Source organism: Balaenoptera ricei, chromosome 18, assembly GCF_028023285.1.
Source record: "Balaenoptera ricei isolate mBalRic1 chromosome 18, mBalRic1.hap2, whole genome shotgun sequence".
Lineage (NCBI taxonomy): Eukaryota > Metazoa > Chordata > Mammalia > Artiodactyla > Balaenopteridae > Balaenoptera > Balaenoptera ricei.
Genome location: NC_082656.1, coordinates 8,925,381 through 8,949,452, shown reverse-complemented (window position 1 = coordinate 8,949,452; position 24,072 = coordinate 8,925,381). Strand labels below are relative to the sequence as shown.

The 24,072-nt window shown below is 37.4% G+C and overlaps 1 protein-coding gene across 7 annotated transcripts in view; it reads right to left on the bottom strand.

The window, feature by feature from the left end:
• Positions 1-24,072, bottom strand: part of FRY (FRY microtubule binding protein) — a 330,932-nt gene that overhangs the window by 91,371 nt on the left and 215,489 nt on the right. For all 7 annotated transcript variants that reach the window (XM_059903257.1, XM_059903259.1, XM_059903260.1 and 4 more), the window contains 12 exons: positions 20,265-20,523; positions 18,252-18,434; positions 15,875-15,961; positions 13,365-13,624; positions 12,772-12,961; positions 12,032-12,156; positions 9,780-9,837; positions 8,457-8,548; positions 8,000-8,172; positions 6,765-6,925; positions 5,087-5,197; positions 575-729 (listed from right to left, as the gene is read on the bottom strand). In XM_059903257.1, the coding sequence (XP_059759240.1) occupies positions 575-729; positions 5,087-5,197; positions 6,765-6,925; positions 8,000-8,172; positions 8,457-8,548; positions 9,780-9,837; positions 12,032-12,156; positions 12,772-12,961; positions 13,365-13,624; positions 15,875-15,961; positions 18,252-18,434; positions 20,265-20,523 (1,854 nt within the window). The remainder of the gene's footprint in view (positions 1-574; positions 730-5,086; positions 5,198-6,764; positions 6,926-7,999; positions 8,173-8,456; positions 8,549-9,779; positions 9,838-12,031; positions 12,157-12,771; positions 12,962-13,364; positions 13,625-15,874; positions 15,962-18,251; positions 18,435-20,264; positions 20,524-24,072) is intronic.

Genomic DNA, 24,072 nt, shown 5'->3' with positions numbered 1-24,072 from the left:
CTTTCGTCTTAGTCATGAAAACATTTCTTTCAATAAATTATAGAACTGAATGACTCCACTGAATGACTAATTTACATAGCTAGGGCAGTGGTTTTAAAAGTGTAATCCATGGAATCCCAGGAGACACATTTCCCTTTCTTTTTTTCTTTTCTCAAGGTTTGGGCAAGAGAAATGTAACATTTTTACGTTGCTTCCTGTGTTTAGTTTGGTCTCAAAATGGCTGAAGTGCTCACAGTTCATACCTGTCACAAACATTTCTAGAAATTCCTTTAATGTATCTTTATCATTTTCAAATCCTGCTCTAATACTTCGTTATAAATTTCCAGGCAATTAAAAAAAAATTTCCAGGCTATAACTCCAAACCATTCTCCTAGTAGAATGAAAAATCAATGTAGCTGTAAACTTAGAGGGAATAGGCTATCTGCTGGGGAAAGATAGGCCATTTTGTATTTCCTTAGAATTTACTCTGTTCAAATATTTGCAAAAACAGTCAGCTCTCAATTATTCATATGATGAAGAGTAACCTTAATTGCATTTGCCAGTGCCCAGTACCTTCCACTTAAAGAATTCATACCTGCTTCCACACACAGTTGCTATGGCTTTGAAGCAGCCGGATGCGAGTTGGTAGGAACCAGTGTAGCATCGGTCAATTGCCCAATTGAAAAGATTTATTTGGTCAGGATTTAGTTCCAATAGCAAGACAACAACTTCGCAGCCAAGTTGATGAACCTGAACACATGGAGGAAAGCAATCATTCACGCTTAATGAAAGATTATTCAAGGGAAAGACACAAAATCAAGCTTAGCGAATACAAATTGTGTAAAAGGAAAGTGAACACTAAACATTTATCTTGATTAGTTTTTATTCTAGGAATTCCTCTTTAAGAGGATGCAATGTTGCAACTGAAAACTGAAATGTATAAACTAAATTTGACTCAGTGTAAATCTGTCATATAGGGTCCACTCATTCTCGATTTTTAACTCTGAAAAGGTGATAAAGACTTCATTGGCAATGTTTCTTTTTTGTATTTAAAATAGTTTTGAAAAATACATGTATTTGGTTTAAAAAATTTAAATATATAAAAGGATAGCCTTCATGAATGCAAAGTCTTTTAATGAAGAAGATCAGAGGGAATATGTTTATGAGGCTTGATCACTAAATATACGGTGTACAGCTTAGCTGGCAATCTTTTAAAAAGAAATACAGTATCAATAAGCTCTTTTTAATCAGAGACTTTCATATGAAAAGATCATCATACTAGATAGAATTAATAGGATCATTAACTGATGATTCTTGAAGCTATTGTTAAATGCTGGATGGTCACATTTGTCCAGGACAAGCCTGGTGTGTGGAGGCTGTATTCCCCTCAGAAAGGAACATTTTCCTGCCTCTTCCTGAAGTTGTCCATTCTCCTGCCAGTAGCAACAAGGTGGAGAAGGAAAGATTATGCCTTGTTTGTTCTTGTATTATAGGGTATGGGCCCAGATGGGAGCTATATTCTTTTCCTTTCTTTTTTTCGCTTTTTTTTAAACTAAAAAACTTTATTGTGTACCAAAATTACCGTTTTTTAAAATTAATTTTTATTGGAGTATAGTTGGGGAGCTATATTCTAACTGGATGGTCAAATATCATCAACCTAGTTCCCCATGGGCTTAAGTACTTAGAAGCAGATAAAAGCTGGTGATACTATTGCAAAGGACTTAAAAATAACATCTCATTAAAAACTTAGTTCAACTTGAAAGAAAATCAGCAAGTTTTTATTGTGCTTTAGAAACTTTATAAAATGTAGATAGTACATAATTCACAAGTAAATGGTGAGTTATGTTAACTAAACACACTAGTGTGAATACCAGAAGAAACCAGATCACCAGCACCACTGAAGCCTGCTTTGTGTATTCTCTTCATCACTAGCCTCTCTCTCTTCCTCAAAAGTAACCACTATCTGGATTTCTACCACCATTGGTTAGTTTGAGCTGTTTTGAACTCTGTGTAAATAGAATTATATAGTATATAATTTTGTGTCTTTCTTTCACTCAACTTATGTTTAAAAGTCATCAACATTTATTCGTTTTCATTATTGTATAGTATTCTAATTTATGATTGCTCCACAATTTATTCATTCTACTACTGATGAACATCTGGGTTGTTTCCAGCTTTTGACTTCATAATACTGCTTTGAATATTTCTATACATGTCTTACATTGCACATACTGAATAACCTCTTTTGTAAATTGCTTGTTTAAGTCTCTTGCTCATTTTTCTCTGAGTGTCTTTACCTTATTTATTTGTAGAGGTCCTTTATATATTCTAGATAAGAACTCTGTTGGCTTTATGTTGCAAATATCTTTTTTTACTCTACAGCTAGCCTGTTTACACTCTTAGTTGTGTCTTTTGGTGAACAGAAGTTATTAATTAGTCTCTCCTTATAGTTAGTAATTTTTGCATCCTGTTTAATAAATCTTTCCCTAACCCCAGGGATTAAAATAGCCTCCTGTTTTATTTTCTAGAATCTTCAGTTTTTCAGCTTTCACATTTAGATCTACAAACTATTTCTTTTTTTTTTTTCAATTTTTATTTTATATTGGAGTATAGTTGATTAACAATGTTGTGTTAGTTTCAGGTGTACAGCAGGGTGATTCAGTTATACATATTCATGTATCTGTTCTTTTTCAAATTCTTTTCCCATGTAGGTTATTACAGAGCATTGAGCAGAGTTCCCTGTGCTATACCGTAGGTCCCTGTTGGTTATCTATTTTATTTTTTTAAAATTTTTTTAATTTTTTAAAATTTTTTATTTATTTATTTATTTATTTATTTTTGCTGTGTTGGGTCTTCGTTGCTGTGCGAGGGCTTTCTCTAGTTGCGGCAAGTGGGGGCCACTCTTCATCGCGGTGCGCGGGCCTCTCACTATCGCGGCCTCTCTGGCTGCGGAACACAGGCTCCAGATGCGCAGGCTCAGTAGTTGTGGCTCACGGGCCTAGCCGCTCCGCGGCATGTGGGATCTTCCCAGACCAGAGCTCGAACCCATGTCCCCTGCATTGGCAGGCAGATTCTCAACCACTGCGCCACCTGGGAAGCCCTGGTTATCTATTTTAAATATAGCAGTATGTACATGTCAATCCCAAACTCCCAATCTATCCCTCTCCCCCCATAACCATAAATTCGTTCTCTAAGTCTGTGAGTCTGTTTCTGTATAAACTATTTCTTCTTTTTCACTCGTGATATCTTATTTTTTCTTTTCTAAAACATTGGCTAGGATCTTTAGTATAATGTTGATAGAGGTAATGAAAATGGGCTTCCTTGGTCATTCTAAAGACCAAGGAAGCCCATTTTTTTTTTTAAAGACACCCTTTATCAAAGACACCCTTTATCAAACTAAGGAAGACACCCTTTATCAAACTAAGGAAGTTCTTTTTTATTCTTAGTTTCATTAGTTTCTCTCATGAATGAATGTAGAATTTTATTAAATGCTTTTTCTGCATCTATTGAAATGATCAGATGATATTTCCTTCTTGAGACTTTAATATAATTAATATACAAATGAATTGAAGGACATTTGAATATTAAACCAATCTTGTAGTTCTTGAATAATCCCAACTTGATCATAATGAATCATCTTTTTAATATATCACTGAATTCAATTTTCTAATATTTTGTTTAAAATTTCTGGGAATGAATGAATTTGCCTTTTAACTGTCTTTCTTGTTAAATTCTTGTCAGGTTTTAGTATGAAAGTTATTTGGGTCTCATAAAACATGTTGAGATATGTTTCCTCTTAATCTGTTTTCTCTTTGAGGATTTGCATTAAATCAATGCAATCTGTTCCTTAAATGTTGAATTAATCCATAAAGCCATCTGGTCCTAAAGTTTTCTTTGTGGGAAGACTTTCAATTATAGATTAACTTTCTTTGTTACTTATATGACTATTCAGATTTTCTTTTCTTCCTGTGCTGTGTTTTTCTAGGAATTTGTCTATTTTATCTAAATTTTGAAGTTTATTGGCACAAAGATGTTCATATGTTCTCTTATTTTATTTATTTATTTATTTATTTATTTATTTATTTATGACTGTGTTGAGTATTCGTTTCTGTGCGAGGGCTTTCTCTAGTTGAGGCAAGTGGGGACCACTCTTCATCGCGGTGCGCGGGCCTCTCACCGTCGCGGCCTCTCTTGTTGCGGAACACAGGCTCCAGACGCGCAGGCTCAGTAATTGTGGCTCACGGGCCCAGTTGCTCCGTGGCATGTGGGATCTTCCCAGACCAGGGCTCGAACCCGTGTCCCCTGCATTGGCAGGCAGATTCTCAACCACTGCGCCACCAGGGAAGCCCTGTTCTCTTATTTTTAATATCTGTAGCCTCTGTAGTGATGTCCTTTAACATTTCTGAGGTTGGTGACATACACCTTCTCTCTCTTAATCAGACTTGCCATGGATATACTAATTTTATTAGTCTTTTAACAAATTCAACTTTTAGTTTAAATGATCATTTCCAGCAATTTTTTCTCTTTAATTAGTTTCTGCTCTTATCTCTATTATTTCTTCAATGCACGTTTTTTGAGTTTGATATGCTATTCTTTTTCTAACTTCTTGAAATGGATGCATAGGTCATCAGCCTTTTTTCTTTCCAATATATGCACTTAAGGCCATATTCTAAGCAAGGTTTTATTTATAACCCACAAGTTTAGTATGTAGTGGTTTCATTATTCTTCAGTTAAAAATATTTTTCACTTTCTATTTTTATTTATTCTTTGACTCATTGGTTAACTGGAAGAGCATTTCTTAATTCTTTTCTGTTATTGATTAGTAGCTTAATGCCACTGTGATCAGAGAACAGAGTCTGTATCTTTCAATCATCTGAACTTTGTGGAGACTTGCCTTATGGCCTAGTTTATAGTCAATTTTGATAAATGTTACTGTGTTTTTTATCCTGATGCATCATAGTGTAATGTGAACAACACATAAGCCTACAGTTCTGAGGCTGATGTGTGAAGAGACTGTGCTGTGAACAATGCTTAGACAGGTCAGTAACCCAACTGCGGCAGGATAACCAATACATTTAAAAACAATGTATTTTTGGCTAGTACTTACTCGTAAATCTTGACAAGCCAGAATGTTGTCAAGCCACTTATACAGGTAGCCATCTGGGGAAAGGCCCACATTGTCAAACACTGGGCCACAGCACAACACTGCTGACATTGCCTGATGATAAAACAGAACACAACCTGGGATGACTGAATGGTACATAACTGACTTTAAAACACATACTACTAGATTTATAAATGATGAGGGTCTTTTTTTTTTTTTAATTAATTAATTTATTTATTTATTTTTATTTTTGGCTGTGTTGGGTCCTTGCTGCTGCGCGCAGGGCCTCTCTAGCTGTGGCAAGCGGGGGCCGCCCTTTGCTGTGGTGCACTGGCCTCACACTGCAGTGGCCTCTCCTCCTGCGGAGGATGAGCTCCAGGCACGTGGGCCTGAGCAGTTGTGGCACGTGGGCTCGGTAGTTGTGGCTTGCGGGCTCTAGAGCGCAGGCTCAGCAGCTGTGGCACAGGGGCTTAGTTGCTCCACGGCATGTGGGATCTTCCTGGACCAGGGCTTGAACCCTTGTCCCCTGCATTGCAGGCGGACTCTCAACCACTGCGCCACCAGGGAAGTCCCGATGAGGGTCTTTTAAAGCAGTTATTTCCACAAGATTTTAAAGTATTCCTTAGTAGGTTCAATAAAAAATACCAGATTCCCAATTTTGTCTCTTTTTATAAGAGTTAAAAATCCATAAATTGAACTTTGTAGACATGTAATTTTATAATAAATCTTTATAATGAAAGGCTGAGATATTCAAAACAAAATGACCATTTCACAAGACTTAAAATAAACTTACCATCAGTGACTTCAAGTGAATGAATTCTGCTTATGATAAATATAGCTTTTCAAATTTTGTTTTGATGACAAATATTTAACTAATATACTGAACCGACAAACTTGACAAATATTTGACTGATGCACTAAATTTGCAAACTATGAAAAATGTAGAAATAAATAATTGTGATTCTTAATCAAAGATAAAGAAAATGAAGAATATGAACTTTAGTTCCTTTGAGGTGGGGAGAAAGCAAGAGAAGGGAAGAGAAGGGAAGATCTTGATTCACTTTGTAATCCGTAGGTCCAAATGATTATCAGGGCCATGGCTTTTATTAGCTCCATAAAGTCAAAAGTCAACTTGACAGTTAGCAACTCCTGGTATATATGACTGAGACAATATACAGTTAGTTTTCTAAAGGAAATTAAGCTGTAAGAAATAATGGTTCTGAAAATTTTGAACAGTCCTAGTAGCGTAGAAACTTATTTCTGGGAGTCTTCTAGGATAGGAGGAGACTAAAAAGGGAATATATATATTTTAAGTTGGAAGTTAATTGGCAAGGCAGTTACTTAAAGGGTAAATAAGCAAAAACTATGGTTTTCATATAGTAGAAACCTTAGATAAAAGTGGGATCTTGGAAAAGTTTCGCATTTTGAAATTGTGAACACGATCGGAATATTTACATGTTTATACACAGCTATCTACCTTGTTTATGTACGGATATTTTAGAATTTATAAAGTAAGCTTATGTATTTATATACGTGTATATGTTTGGGTTTTTTTGCATGTGTGCTTATATTTTATCATGTCATATTATATTATTTATTTTAATCTTATTTAAGGCATGGTTGTTTAAGGAAAGAGACCATCAATCTGACAAAAGTCATTCATGAGGCAAAGGTGACCTACCTTTAATGCACAATACTGGTATCTTGTAATCTGATGATTTCTATCACTATAACGATCCAGAGGAGTGAACATAATGCTGAAGGGTCCTGCCCACTGGCTAAATAAGATGAAAAGATGGTGCCTCAGGCTTTGCTGGGGGAAGAGAAATCTTCGGTGGTGAACTAAAGAGAAAACAGAGCTAAGAGTCTACTAGACTGAAAAATACAGTGAATACAGTTTACGTTGCTATTGTGCATGATTCTTAAGTTTTGGGGAAAGGAGTAATTTCGTTTTCTAACTCAAGTTTTCTTTACGTAATGAAATATGTATTTAAAAAGTCAAGCTTAATTTTCTTTCCTCTCCTCATGTTTCAGTCAACAGCACCTTGTCTCAGAGCAGAAAGTAGAGATAGAAAATGGACTCACAGACACTGTTTTCTAAGCATTATCTAGAAAAACTGCAACACCTTCCACTCGGCTGCTGATTACATATAAAACGTTCTCTTGACTGCTGCTGCGTCTTTAGGAAGAACTGTGAAATACAACGGATAGACTGTCTATTTCAAACAAACATTCTTTAACTGAAGACGCTAAATCTTAATTTAGAGTCATCAAAAATGAGGAGGATTGGTAAGAATGTTTTACAACATCATAATGTTAAATCATAATGAAAAAGCAGAAACAGATGAGCTGCAGCTTTTTGTAATTATGTCAAAAAATTTTAATCCCAGCAATTAATTTTTATACCAAACTGACCAGCTATTTTTATTCTCTATGCTTCTAATATATGAAAATGTTTCAGACCCATTTGTTCTATGAAAAAAATCCCAATAATATAATTTCTTAGTCTATATAGAATTCTATATAATGTGTTGACTGGATAGAGACAAGAGCAGGAATATTGCTGAGATTATATGTTCAGAGATTAGCACAGTGAGAATGAAAAACTAGAGCCTCTGCGAACTTTCCCTCTGAATTACTTCCTTTCTATGGAAATCATACAGGTTCATTTTCAGATGGGAACCAAAACAAAGAACAGAAATAATGACGAGCACAAAGCCAAAGTTAATTTCTATTGTTGCCCTTCCAACTCTGTGCTGCATGCCCACGATCTGTTCCAAGGATTTCCAAACAAATAAACGATCCCATCCCAGACCTGCAAACAGGTCAGTAGGTTTAAAGAGGAAAGCACAGTAATGAGGAACACAGATGATATTTCAAGCACGAAAGGTAATTTGCAGTGATGTATCACTGTACCTGGAACACGCTGAATCAAGTTGGCAACCATGGCACTAAAATGTGCCCGGATATCTTTAAGAATTTCCACTTCTTTATCATTTTCAGCTTCTAGGAGCATGCGGGTCAGGTCCACGTATTCTAAGAACAAAGCTCCAAGGGCTAAAGTATCCCGTTCTAAGGCTCCATTGGTGCTGGAATAAAAGGAAATTAAACTTTTAGATGATTAGTCTTGATGTCAAAGTAGTACATGCTTCATGGAAAATAAGATTCACTGTCAGAACTCGCACACTAAATTTGTCCTTGACGAATATGCAGTGTAAACAGAATATGAAAAAAACAAGGTTTTTTGGACTTTTCTAAGTAAAAGTTAAAGGTAATATATTTTTTTATATAAAAAAAAGAAAGAATGAAAAAAAGAGAGGCAAAAACATCAGTTTGGTGAGGAGAGATCAACTCAGTAGTATTTCCACCTTACCTGTCACTTATTACACCAGCATCAGCCAGAAGTTCAAAAATTCGAAGTAGCTGTAGCCTTAACAAGTCTCGCCGTTCTCGGCGTTTTTTGTTCTGTGCAGAAAGAGGTAATACCGCTTATAAACATGGGCACAATAATGTTAACTATGCTTTAAAGGAAGATGTAATCTAGTCATTTTCAATTTTCTAAACACAAAGGACAGAAAGTATTTTTCTTTCTTCCTAATCCTTAGAGAAAATGCTTGCTATCACAGGCTATAAGAGAAACAGATCACAAGTAGGCCAATAAATATCTGTAAGTTGGAAATGCTGAGAGTCAACAAGCCTCATTTCCTAGAGGCCTCCAGCAGCTGCTGAAGAACTAAAGCATCAGAAAGGAGTGGCAAAGGACAGTGGACACTAACGGTCCCACCAGCTCTGGTCACAGAGGAAACACTGTTCTTACTTAAATTGCCAAACTTCTGCTACTTCTTGTATCTTATCTACTACATGGGAAGCCTCTTTTTTAGTCTTATTCTATTTTATTTAATTTTTTATCCGGCTACATTCTAAGTTTATCCTTTTCAGAGTTCACTTCAGGGAAGATAATGTTGAGGAAAGTACTTTATACACCAGACGAAACAAATAATGTTGTTGGCTATTCAACCCCTTATAAAAAAAGCAAACTAACTAAAACCCCAAATTCAATCTTAACTCAAGCCTCTTACAAAAGAATATAATATCTTAACATACATATGACTATTTAGGTTGCTTTTCTTTCATAAGTTTAGGACTTAAAATCTTTTAAAATCAGAACCAGATTATACTAAATACTCAAATATCAAAAATTAATGAAAATAACAAAAGTTAAAATAATAAGATTCATTGTTAAAAGCATGTTGGTATGTTTGTATTCTTTAGGGGAAACCATTGGGTATGGTTTAAATTCACACTACTGTCCAAATAAACCAAGGCATTAATTATTATTTTTTAATAGATCTTTATTGGAGTATAATTGCTTCACAATACTGTGTTAGTTTCTGTTGCACAACAAAGTGAATCAGCTATATGCAAACACATATCCCCATATTCCCTCCCTCTTGAGCCTCCCTCCCATCCTCCCTATCCCACCCCTCTAGGTCATCGCAAAGCACCGAGCCGATCTCCCTGTGCTATGCTGCTGCTTCCCACCAGCCAACTATTTTACATTCGGTAGTGTATATACGTCGATGCTACTCTCACTTCGCCCCAGCTTCGCCCTCCCACCCCATGTCCTCAAATCCATTTTCTATGTCTACCTCTTTATTCCTGCCAAGGCATTAATTATATAAATTCAAAATCTTACCTCTGGTCTTCGTTCCAGAGCCTCTTTCATTAATGGATGAAGTTCTTCCACCAATTCTCTATGAATGAAAAAGGTGAGCATTTAGAATTCATTATTGTTGACACCAAATTTGTCGCAAAATACAGCCATTCAATCCCAAATCATCTGCTTTTTAAACTTTGCTTCTGACATCAAAATCTCCTCTGGCCTTTCCATTTCTGTATCATGTGGTGAAATGGAAATTGCCATTGGCTTGTACTTTGTATTATCAGTCTTAACTCCAGTGCTACGTATATAATTTGGGCTCAATACATATTTGTTGACTTGATTTTGATTTAATGTTCTGGAGAGTCTATGGCAAAAATCCCTACCTGAACAACTAAACCAACAATATTTTGTAAGTGCTTACTAAATTCAAAGCATTTTCCCACAGGCTGAGGGACTGAAGAGAAATAAAATTGATTCCCTAAACAGAAGAAATTTTCAGTCTAATTAGAGCAAAAGAAACAGGTGTAATAACTATGGCACTACCTTTGGGATCTGTGCTCAGAGGACTGTTGATTTTAAAATAAAGTCTTTTTGGAATTTCAGAGATGAATTCCTTTATTTGAGCTACATGATAAATGTAAATTATGGCAACTACTTTAATAGTGAGGTTCTCATCAAAATCTTTTCCCTTGTGTAGTAAAACTAAAAAATTTTATCATATTAATACATGTCTGATATTACATGTATATAATTCATCTGTCCCCATTTTCTCCAATTCTCAGCTTTATACCTGGTAATCTAACCAGCTGTCATCTTTAGGAACTGACTTCTGAATTGCTTTGTCAAAACAGACAAAATTAGGAGATCTAGCCTGTGGCTAGGTATTTTGTCTATAGTCTGCTCCATGTCTGAAAATCTTGTATTTTCTGGTAGAATATTTTGTGCTATTAGACATCACCCTCCAGGGAAATCCAAGGACACGAAGGTAAAAACTCTATGGCATTCTGTACTGAAGAACAGAAATCCTGTATTCCATTCCAGATTTCTCCAACACAGATGCTAGAATTTCTTCAAAAAATGGAAATAACGCTAATGGTCTCCTTCATCTAATAGCAATCATTTATCAAATATTTACGTGCATTTTTACATTCAATCCTCTTGATACATCTATAAGATAGATTCTATAATTATACCATTTTTTTTTAAATTAGAGAGATACACTTTATTTTTATTTATTATAACAATTTTACAGGTGAAGGAACTGAGTCCCAGGGACACTGTTTTCCAGACCCACGTGGCCAGTAAATTGCGTAATCTTAGTTGCTCCTAGGAGTACTCAGACGGTAAGATATGCAAAAGAGCCTTAGGTTCTTTGGGAAAGACATTAGGTAATTCCAGGAATTGTTTTTATTATCTTCTTGTAGTATTTCTGTATGACGCTTTGTCTTAACTAATTAATCAGTGAAAACACCGGTTAACTGGCACTCCAGTAGTCAGAACTCACAATTGCTTTTTTTAAGGATAAAATTTGACTCTATACTGTAACAGATCTTTTTCAGTTGCTTCTAAAACGTCTCGTTAATCTTTATTTTTCAGATAGGGTTTCTCACAGATGCTTGGAGCTTTCCCTTTTCTGTGTATAGGAAAAACTAAGATTTTCTTTGTCTTTATAGGTTTTCGTTGCTCGATAAAATCATCAGAGGCAGCCTGAAATAAAATTTTATGATGACTCTTTGAAAAGGCTTTGACACTGCCTCGGATGGAATGGTTATTTGATTAAAGGTGTGAAATGAGTAAGGAATCCAGAAAGTGAGACATAATGGTTCTCTTAAGGCAGATACAGCATCTTATAGAAAGACCAGCAAGCGTGACACACAACAGACACCCCTGAAAGTGTTCTGTCAATGTTTAACCTTTGAGAGTCTGTTGTGTAAGTGGCTGATGAGCAGACACTCATTATTTTGACTTTATAGCCTCTGAACAGTCTGGCTAACTGGGGATCGACACGGAATTATCTTCATTTACGGTTATCTAAAACAAAGCTTGCAAGTGAGAGAAAATCTGAGACGTAAAATCAAAGTTGCAACGTCTAAAAGTGAAATTCGAAGCAGTTGCAGGGAATGCTTGTCACATGCATGTCAACCAATGAGGACATAAAAGGAATTGTGCAAAGCCTGCAGACCTCCAGACACATGCCAAACACGAACTCAAACTTGAGTTAGAAGCAGGAACTACGATAGCAGCAGTACACAGGAGTTTAGAACAACTCATTAAGACTACCGTACCTGAAAACAAGGGAATTTGTCCTTCCAAATCCTAAAACTAAGGACTCTGTGATCTCAATGCCCTCTAGTCTCATCAAAGGCACCAACTGCTTTAACAGAACTCCCACCGATGGGGTGCCTATGGCCTGAAACAAGTTGTTAAAAGTGAAAAAGAGGTAACATGATAACTGATGCTTCTTTTAATCAAACGATGATTCCATTATAACAGTTTTAAATTAGTACTGAACCACATCCCAAGGCACTGCCATCATTTCAGGAAAAAAAAAACACACATAAATTTTAAAATAGCACAATGAATGCATTTTTTACCTGGGACACAAATTCTAAAGAACATTCGTATTATAATAGTCTTCTTTTTTTTTTTAAATACTTAAATCCACAAAACCATCTTTAACAAGATAAGTTAATCAAGACATGGTTTAAAGGTGAACACTCGGTGAGGAGTGAGAGAAACGTGGTACGTAGGACATGAACCAAACCTCAGGGCGCTAATAAATATAAGTCACTCTACGACCTTAGGCAAGTTTCTTAACTTCCCTTTATTTTCAGTTCCCCACTTGTCAGGGAGGAATAATAAATTATTCACACAAACGCTCAATGGAATTTAGAAATGTGTAGGATGAAAATCTGATCCCATATATTCCAGATGGCAGGCACAGTGCAATTCGCACTGTGAAATCTAGACAAACAAGCTAAAAAAAAACCTTACAGAATAATTCTTCTGAAGCATGTCATGTCACCTTGTTATCGTAGCTCATGGTACCATCAGGTGTAGTCGCCATTATTTCTGGAGTGGAAGCCCTTAAGTGTCCCGGGCTCATAATACTGGGTTTTGCGACTCCAAAACAAAGAATAAGGTAATTTCTCCACAATGTAACGTAGTTGTCTCCACTGCCGGCACTGCTGGTTTTCTTGGCATTAATTGGGCTGCTAGAAATACGAAGTCAAAAACAAGAGTGAAACTCAGTTCCGGATTTTAGGTATCACTTATTAAATAAAGATCCTGGGAAGCGCTCCAACTGAGTTGAACAATTGTCTGTCAAGGACTGTCTGTCTGGACAGGGAATGTCTCTATTGGATGGAAAGTTGAATAGAACTTTTCACCAGGAAGGGGCTGAGATTCTATACTCAGACAATCATAATGATTATTAAGGGAGGAAAAAAAATTAGCTCTAGACAAGAACTTTTAACCTGTGTTTACTCAATGTGAAGACTTCTGTAGTAAGATGGTCAGAAACTAGAGAATTATATCCCGATCTCATATATAAAACGAAAATGTAAGAGGGCAAATGGTGAGACAAACAAAACAGAGGGAAGCGTAGGGGTCCCTTACTTCGGGTCCACCAGAGGCATCACGGACTGCAGCCGCGTGAAGGCGTAGGGCCAGGCGTAGCTGAGGGCAGTGGGGCAGTGCTTGGGCAAGTTCTCCTGCCGGAGAAAGCTGAAGAGGCAGAGGACCCAGGGGTCTTTGACAGACTGAGCGAAAATCCAGACGTGGGAAGGGCTCTTCACATCGTAATGGCTGTTGACCAGGACGGCGTTCCACTCTACCAGCCACTGCAGGTCCACGCTGTGGGTCAGGGGTAAGGTCACCTGCAGGTGCAAGAAGCAGGCGATGAACCAGTGCTGAACGGCCAGCTCCACGTCCTCGTCCTGCCTCAGCCCAACGCCCCTTCCTCCACGATGCTTTTCCCGTCCACCTCTGCAATGGGTCCAGCTTGGAACTTGAAGCACCCTTCCCACACCTCCCACGCCGGACCTGGGTTTGTGGTCACGGCCATTCCTATGGGAGACTGCAGGCAGCGGAAGTGCAGAGTTCAAGGGCAGGGGTCAATGTCACAGAGCCCCACACACTAGTACCCAGGAGCTGCCCACTAAATACTTGTGGAACAAATATACAACATGAGCTAATTTGAACTTGACCATGGATTTGCCAACTTAAAATTCTGAAAAGTTATTAATCTCTGAGATTCATATTATCATATTATATAATATTCATATATTATCCCTGTAATTAGTATTTTTTTTTTAAGCCATGATCTTGTTTACCTTTACTTGGACCAAAATACATTCTCCCTGGCTTAGGGAGATGGCTAAGTGCAATCTCTTTTATGAAGGGCATTTTACTAATGATTTTTGAGGTAAGATACCTACTTATTCTTGTCCTATGATATCAAGCCAAAATAATACATTCTAAAACATTTGGAAAGCTATCTGTATCCACATTTAATCTATATTATATAGAGATATATATTTATATATTGATACCACATAATGTCTTATATTTCATTCTCTTTTAAGTCTTCATTCTCTTTTAAGTCCAGAGTATCAAAGTTGAGGGAAGACCAAGTTTCAAATAATCTAGCTGTTGTTCGTGGAGAGAAAATCACCGTTACGTTTGTCAGGCATTTAAAGTGACCCGTTTTATCTGTTGGGTCTCCGAGTTCCCATGTGCCAGCGTGCTGCACCTGTGGCCTCCATGGTTAATGGGCTGAAGAGGCGCAGCTTCAGCTTCAGAGCCAGAGACTTAAGGCTCCAACACTGGCCCTGCCCAAAGCCCCTGACCTGGGAACACTTCTGAACACACCAGAGTCTCTGCCTGCTTAATTTATGACTTGGAAATTATAATGCTCATCTCACTTAATCTTTAAGTGGATGACATGAGATAAGGGATGTCAAAACCTGGCACAAAGCAGGCGCTACTTCCCCCCACGCCTCTTCTCCCCTTTCAGTGCATCTTCCTACGTGCAGTACTGCTGATCTGGTTACCCAGGCTCAAGATTCAGATTCTGATAAACACAGAACAAAATCACAGGAACAGAATATAATCTATAGGGAAACAAGATATGTATATAAAACAATTACACCTGACTCTTCCATTCAGTGTCAAAACAATCTGAATTTCTAAAAGAAGAGGTAGAGGTATTCACTATCACTGTTAAGGTCTGCACTGCTTGGCTAATAGTTTTAGTAATCACCATGAATATTCCAACCATAAGCAAGAACAGGGTTGCTAAAAATAGGGATCTGTGTTCACTCTCGGTCAGAAAAGGTCATTAAAAAGCTCACAGGTGCCTTTAGGTTTTATATTTATTTATAGCTCTTTGTCAAATATGTTTATATTCATTTATAGTTATTTGATCAGAATATACAAGGGGCATCAGCAATGTGGATTCTGCAGATGTGTCCTGCCTCTCTTCAGCTATTTAGCTAAAATCAATCCAAGTCCCATAACTGTGCTTTACTAATTTTTTTAAAAATCAGGTAATTAAAATCAGTTCCAATTTTCCTTCTACTTCATCAGAAATTGAAAGCTGCCAATATGCTCTTTAAAACAAAGAATGTATTTGTGTAGCAGATAAACCTCTACTAGATTCAGAGTCCAGAGAGGGTCAAGTCCAGGCCCTGAGACTCTGTGTGACTACAGCCCTGCCCCTTAATGTTGTTGAGTTTCAATACCTATGAGGGTCAAAATAGATAATAAATGTGAAAGCACCTTGTAAACTGTAAAACAACACATAAATATAGGTTATATAGCATTAAGTGTAATAAATAAAGCAAGTTAATTTTCTGAAAGAATCCTGAGCAATTCTTGAAATTGCAATTTGCAAAACTTTATCTATCTTCCTCAGACTCAAATTTTGATTTAAATTTATCTGAAGGTCTCCTGAGCTAGTATTTGAAAAGCTAGTCTTGTTTCCCTAAGTACTTTTGTTTTGGTCTATTAACCTGACATAAAATCCCAGAATTCTTCCATATCATTTTTCTTTGTGTCTCTTTGCCAGCCAGGCCCAGAGCTTATACTTAAGAATTATCAGTAATCAAGATCAAACGTGTACTTACTGAATCCGAAGCTGCTACGTGAATAAAACTTTCGAGAATGGAAGAACTTAGCTGATCCATGACATCAATCATAGGCCTGTCATCGTCCTGTACATAAAGGAGACGATTACTCTCCATGGGAAAATGAATCCTTCCACCCTCTCCACCGCCTTTGTCCAGCATGTGAAGCATAACAGCTTGCAAGGTAGTGATAAGGGTTTTCTCACAGAAAAGTGAGTGCCAAGGTGGTGAAAGGTAGTGGGTAAAACTCCCTGTAATTCTGAGTTTAGTCTTACAAGTTTCAGTGGAAGATAATTAGAGCTCCAGTTTGACATTGTACTGAAAAGACACGTACTTGAATTTCAAAAACTCATGCACATACACTTATTTAGACTGGAATCTAAATCTCAGCATCACACATTATTCACTAAAGTGTTCATGTTGTCATTAATTTTAAAAAATGGAAAAGCCACGAAAATGCTACTTACTTAAGTCACTGATCTGCTAAAATAACTGGTAAATTGTTGACTGTGATTGAATTTCAGTCCCAAAGAAACTGCACAGGAGACTGACCACACACTCTGTAGTATCTATGTTGTGCACAGCTATTTGGTAAAAGAAGCAAATTGGAAAAAAGCACAGGAGAGAGTATCTTACAGGAAATTCTCCTACATGATAGTGCGTATATACATGAACATGTGTGTTTGCCATCCTTTATCATAGAAAGGCTCAGAAATATGAAATTATTTACTTAGAAGCCTTATAGGAAAGCTTTGGAATGTCCTTATTCATGTATGAATGAGAATGGTTTCAAAAAGATTGTGGCTGAAAAAAAAACAAACAACAAAAAAACCAAGCTTGTAGATACAGAGACCGGATTGGTTGGTTCCCAGAGGTGGGGGAAGGGGTGGCAAAATGGGTAAAGGAATCAAAAGGTATAAATTTCCAGGTATAAAATAAATACGTCATACAGATGTAATGCACAGCATGGCGACTAGAGTGAACAAGACTGTATCGCATGTTGGAAAGCTGCTAAGAGAGTAGATCTTAAAAGCTCTCATCACAAGAAAAAAAATCCTGTAGCTATGAATGGTGATGGATATTAACTACTTATTGTGGTGAACATTTCACAATATGTACAACTATGGAATCATTATACTGGACACTTGAAACTAATAATGTTGTATGTCAATTATACCTCAATAAAAAAAATTATACAAAAAAAAAAGCTGTTGCTGGTCAAAGAAAGCACCATATGAGAAATATTCTTAACACAGTATGCTGGAATAGCAGTTAAGAACCTGGGCTGTAGAGGCATGTATATCTGGCTTTCAATTCTAGCTCTGTCACATCCTAGTTGTTGATTTTGGGTAAGACATTTAACCCCCCTAAACCTCAGTCTCAGAATCTGCACTATGGGGAAAATAACAGTACCAATTCTTAAGTTATTGTGAAGGTTCAGTGAGATAATATGTATAAAGCACAGCTCACTGCCTGACACATACATGGTAATTATTATCGTTATTATCATAATTAGAGACTTAATGGAGGTTTATCAAAATACAGCATGTCCTAGAGATCCATTTACCAGATCCCAGAGATGTCCTAAAATACATCAGAAAGCTTGCTGCGGAAATGTGAACAGAAAGGATTGAGACACATTTGAAAATATTTTGTGAAAACACTGATCATTTTAAGGATCATGAAACCAAGATTAGTGATTTAAAACAAGAAAACAGAAAGTAGTATTTTTCTAAAGAAGTATGTGACGTAAAAAGCTGGTCCTTCTTTCATCAACTTGTGGATAGAGTTTGGCCACCTGTGCCGACAGGCAATGAAACTTAACATCTAAACAAGGGTGTACAGCCCTTGACCGAGTGCAGGAGAATAACTGGAGTCAATCATGGTTACTAGTCAGCTTACTTCTCCCGTCTCAAGTGGACATATTTTCTTGTGATGCCATTTTTCTACCACTATTGAGATTAAACAATTTTCAGTGAGCCAGACTGTTTGGTACCTTGCTCATTTTAAATGGGATGCATGGTTTTCTCAAGTTCATTCTCTAATATAAATGTAATATCTTCTTAATTCTATGTACGTTGAACATTATGAAAGAAAATGATCTATAACTGAAGCTTAAGATTCACTTCTTCACAAAGCACCACCTCTTAGAGAATCAGGAATGGTCTATTCTCTTGCCCTCAGAATATATGAATTAGCTCTTGTAGATCAACAGTACGATTTCATAATTAAAAACCCACCCTGAATCAAAAATTATTTGTTGACATCATGGGACATGAAAGTACATAAAATAGTAATGCATTCTTTACGGTTTTTAACCTAAACTTTGAAACTGTTGAAAGATATGAATTGGAAAATTCAGAAAAATAATCCATACCTCAGGCTGACCCAGGGCGATGAATAAAGCTCGAATTTCCTTGAGTATTAAAACAGACAGTTTGCGTGTGGCCACCTGGAAACTGCAGAGTAAAACCAGAGCAAAGCCTTCCACGGCATGGAGCACACTGCAGTGGGGACCTCGCTCCGAATGCATTCGGTGGCTGGAGCCATTGGCAATGAGCTATTGTGCAATAAGAACAACATTCTATGTTCAGAAAAACAACAGTGGAAGAAGAAGCCACTCTTCTATGTACATCTTCTGGCATGTTTGACCTTGTAATACTAAAATAAATTATACCAGCTTAGAACCAGACATGTCTATGAATTCATTATTATTCATGAAATATCATAGATCCCTTTTTATTTTCAGACCAACTGTCACTTTGGAATACCATCAGCCCTCTGTTACCTCTGATAAGGAATAACTTTTCAAAGGTTATTATTAGCAGGAATAAAAACAAAACTGCTTCCATCCATATCATTTGAGATGACACTGTATATTTAATTAAAGTTTTCTAATTTGGCTTTACTTAAATTCTCTATAGAGAATTCTCTATTTTAAATTCTCTATTTTAGTTACTACTAAATTGAATTTTCAAACATTGATTTTCTAATCAGAGTTCTTTTCATGTTAGATTTTAATCTGGGTTTTGCATGTTAATGAGATGGGTTCTGAAAGTTCCCAAACCAAGTGAGTCTCAAACAAAAGCAAGCCAGACAACAGGGCAGATTCCATCTCCATTTCAGTCTCCCTTTTTCAAGCATAGGTAATCCTTGTTTTCCTCCCTGTCATCTTTTGGCAAGTGCAGGACACAAGGAAGGAGTAACGCCCTGAAGCTCATCTCTGAGGTTAGCCCATCTGGGATCCTAAACGCTATCATACTTCCCAAGCCTCAACATTCCTCAGATCCTCAGCTAAGCTCTTCTCCGGCCAGACCCCTCTCCGTCTGCTCGTTGCCAACACCAAGTCACACAGCCCTGGTTCCCATCTGACAACACTCCTCCTCAACCTGCTCTTCAAAATGTTATCATTAATTTTTACCATTCATGACTGAGGCAGGAAAGAATAAAGAAACCACAAGACTATCTTCTTCTCTGGATATTGGAGAAAGCAACCAATTTGTTGCTGACTAGGGGGAAAAAACTGGTGGGCAGCTAACTTTTCTATATCCATATCCAACTCTATATCCATATCCAACTCTATATCCATATCTGCTCTAAGTCATATCCAGATCTAGATCCATATCCATATTCATATCCAGATCTAAATCCAAATCCATATTCATATCCAAATCTAGATACACATCCATATCCAACTCTAGATCCATATCCATTTCCAGCTTTATATCCACATCCATATCTAGATCCATATTCATACCCAGCTCTGTATCTCTTCCCTACGGTCATTTGCTCTTACAAACAGATTTATAATCATAATTCTCTGAAAAAAAAATCATTTTCTACTCCGTAAATGGCCTTGCTAATGTTAATAAATCTAACCTGGTGTGGCATATGATGTCCTGAATTTCTTTTTTTTTTTTATAGTATCACTTATGTCTTTTATTAGAGAAATATGGAATGCTTATAAACAAAATTAACTATAGGGGGTAAAATTCATATTTCATATACAATTTGGCAATGGTAGTCCCACTGTTAGACAATTTTTTATAAAAGACAAAATTAAAAATCTAATAAGCTACCTTTATACAAAGTTGCTATATTTATGCCTTTACGTAGGAAAAAAACATTTATAATGCAAATTAGGACATACATAATCTTACAATTTTATACAATGTAATGAAAATAAAAACATAACACAAAATTTGTCCTTTATAAAATGCCCTGAATTTCTTGGCCACAATTTAAGCAGATGGAAAAACTTAGGGACATCACTAGGGAGAAAGTTCCTAGGTAGCTGAAAGTAAGAACCACAAGGTTCTCTGGGCTGCAACTTATTTATATATATGTGACATCAAGAATATAAAATTAGAGGGAAAAGGGTGAAAATCACCTCTGAATTTCTGATTTTGTTGGCTTGTTCGTAGACTTTTCCTTGAGTTTGTATGACCAGTTTCCACTGGGTGAGCAGCTGAAGCAGTAACTTGAGGGAAGAATCGAGGAGTGTGTGATGCATGTCATTCACCTCCCGGAGCAGGAAGTTGGTAAAGCCAAACAGGACATCTTCCCTCCAGTCTGAGAAGTCAACAAGTAAACCCTGAAGAGAATTTTGCGCAATATGTCGCAGTTCATCGTCCATATGAATAGAGAGTCTGTGAGATGAATAAAGACAATGAAGTCATTTACTTTATTAGTTTTTCTTCTATATCTGTAAAGGAACATATATAAGGCCAGAGCCTTTTACTGTATCTGAAAAATGGGTCACTCTCCCCTAATATATTATTATAATTTTCACTCAGCTCCCCTAACGTTAATACCTTATATAACCATGGTATGTGATCAAAACTGAGAAGTTAACATTGGTACAATGCTATTAACTAAAGTACAGATTTTATTCAGATTTCACCAGTTTTCCATCAATGTCCTTTCTGTTTCGGAATGCAATCCGAGATACCATGTTGCAATCCGAGATACCATGAATTCTTTTTAATACATTACTGACTACAGAATAAATTAGTATCAAACCTTAACACTTTTAAGGATGGTCCTGGAGAAACTAAGGGACTCATCCAGAAGTTCAGTGAAAATGAGTAATTAAAAGTTAGGCCAGCTGTCCTCAATTGGTTCTGCCCCCATGAAGGGATTTTTGGTAACATCTACAGACATTATTGGTTGTCACAACTTGTAGTGTGTTCCTGGTATCTATGTAGTAAGTAGAAGCCAGGGATGCTGTTAAACATCCTACAATGCACAAGACAACTCCTATGACAAAGAATTATCTGACCTAAAATGCTGACAGTGGCAAAGTTGAGAAATCCTGAGTTTGTCAACTGAAATAATATCAGTGTATTTGTGGTTTAAGCCAGAACATCATCATAATATTATTAAATAAATCTCAACATTGGTATGGAGCGTTATAATTAACATCATGCCTTATAGATTCATTCATTCACTTATTTAATAAACAAATGTTTTTGAGGTCCTCCTAAGATTCAGGCCCTCCTAAGGTTCAGCCCTTAGGATATGGAGTACGGTATGGCTGTGTTTACTGGGTAGGGTGTTAGCAAGAGCAAGGTATGAGACAGTCCTGGAGAGGGAGCAGGGGTGGTCTGGTGGAGGGTCTGTGGGCCACCCAAGGAGGCAACACAGCAGGAAGAGGTTAAGTGTGAGTGCTCTGGAATCAGAATGCCTGATCACTGCCTTGCCTCTGTCATGCATTAGCTATGTGACCTCATGCCAGTTACTTCACCCCTCTAAGCCTCAGAGCCTCATTTGGAACATGGGGATAATAGCTGTACTTGTAGCTCATAACCTGTTGTGAGGTTCATTGAGATGATCTGTGAACAGTGTTTAGTACCACACTGAGCATGCAGTAAGCACTCAGTACAGGTTAGCTCTTACTATGAGAAGAAAATGAACTGTATTCAGAAAGTTACAGGGGAAGTAACATGATTAGATTCACACCTGAGAAAAAAAAGTTAGGCAGGAATATGCAGGATGCGTTGGAGAAGCCACAAGACGGAGGGCAGAGACCGGCTGGGAGGTCATTGCAGTGACTCAGGCACCAAGTGGCGGGGGCCTGACCCAAGGCAGAGAAGTAGTAAGGAAGGGAGAGATGGAGAGCAAAGATACCCAGGAGATAGAATTTCAAGGACTCAGCAGCCCGGAATTGTTCAGTGTCAAAGAAGAAGCTGGCCAAGTCAACAGGGGCCCCCATTAAATAGGACATAATATCTTCAACCAACAGAAAAAGAAACTGTGAACCAGAGTGGTTAAGGAATTTCCTCAAAGTCCAGGATTCCAACCCAGGACTTCTCATCTTTAATCCAAAGTTTTCTACATAAAACAGGCCTGATACAGTTACATATTTTTGAATAGATAGTATTTCAAAAACTTGATACTGAATACCCTTCTTATTCTCTAGAGTATAAAGTACACTAATTGGTCCAAATTTGACAATATAAACCAGGCAAAAGCTCATTAATGAGCAGAAATATACCAAGTCAGGGAAGATATATCTTCTGTTCCAAAAGCAAGTTAAGTTCTACAAAACTGCTGAGAAGGAAGAGCTGAGCTAATTCTTCAGGGCAGACTTGCTATTAAGTCTATAGCTATTAAGTAGGTCATAGTTGCTGAAATAACGCACAGAGGTCTTTAACCGGGGCTTCTAGTTAAGGACTAAGGCAGGAATTTACAAATTTTCTTTGTATTTTAATCAGCAGCTCCATATTTTTTTCAAAAAATTTTATGTAGAACTCTAGTATATAGTACAACCGAGTTGTGGGACTTCCCTGGTGGCGCAGTGGTTAAGAATCCGCCTGCCAAGGCAGGGGATAGGGGTTCGAGCCCTGGTCCTGGAAGATCCCACATGCCGCGGAGCAACTGAGCCCATGCGCCTAGAGCCCGTGCTCCGCAGCAAGAGAAGCCACCGCAATGAGAAGCCCTTGCACCGCAACAAAGAGTAGCCCCCGCTCGCCGCAACTAGAGAAAGCCTGCTCACAGCAACAAAGACCCAACGCAGCCATAAATAAATAAATAAACAAATTAGTTAATTAATTAATTTATTTATTTATTAAAAAGAAAGAAACGAGTTGTTCTGGTTGAAGCTGGGTAACTGAAGCCCCCCTGTGAGAGGAAACATTCCTTCAATCTACAGGCAGCTTCCAGTCACCTTTGCAGCCCATGGTTTGAAAACACTAATTTATGGAAAACACTTGAGGTCATGTTTCCATCTTAAGTTTATTGTTCCAATTTATTACATTTATACCTGTCTATAGTCCTGAATGTCTTAGAGAATAAGCTTCTGCAGCTGACGAACCACCTTTTAAGGACAGGAACAAGAGGCACTCAGTAAATGTTAACTGATGGTAATGATATTGTTCATTGTTACAGGTTGTGTCTCCTCCCAGATTCACATGTTGAAATCCAAACACTCAGCACCTGAGAATATGACATTATTTGGAAATAGGGTCATTGCAGATGGAATTAGCTAAATTAGGATGAGGTCATGCTGGAGTAGGGTAAAATCCATATGGCTGGTGTCCTTATAAGAAGGGGAGATTTGGAGACAGACACACACAGGGAGAACACCATGTAAAGATAAAGGCAGAGATCAGGGTGATGCTTCTATGAACCAAGCAAGGCCAAACAATGCCAGAAACCCCCAGAAGCTAGGAGAGAGGCACAAAATAGATTCTCTCCCACAGCCTCAGAAGGAAGCAACCCTGATGACTTCTAGCCTGTGGAACTGTGAGACAAGAAATTTCTGTTATTTAAGCCACCCAGTGTGTGCTATTTTATTACACACATGAAACTAGGCAAGCACATATCTTTAGGGTCAAAAGTCAAAATAAAAACCATGCCATGGTCTATTTAGATGAAGCTTTTAAAGAAGGGCCAATACTTTCAGATTTCCAATGAGATTAATCCTACTCTTCGTCTAACTTTGGCATCATTCCCAATTTGCAATCTGGAAGCTGTCTTAACTTTAAACCAACAGTGCAGGATCATTTTAAGGACTCTGAGACCCCAAGGTGGTGCAGCTCTTGCTATTTTTGGTGACCACTCCTCTTGAAATCATGGTATTCACATGCCTCACCAGTGAGAACACTCAAAAATATTCCTGGAGTACGAAGAGACAGGACCAGGGAGGGGAGGGAGCTTTGGGAATAAAAGGCCCAGTTGATAATAAAAGTGGAATA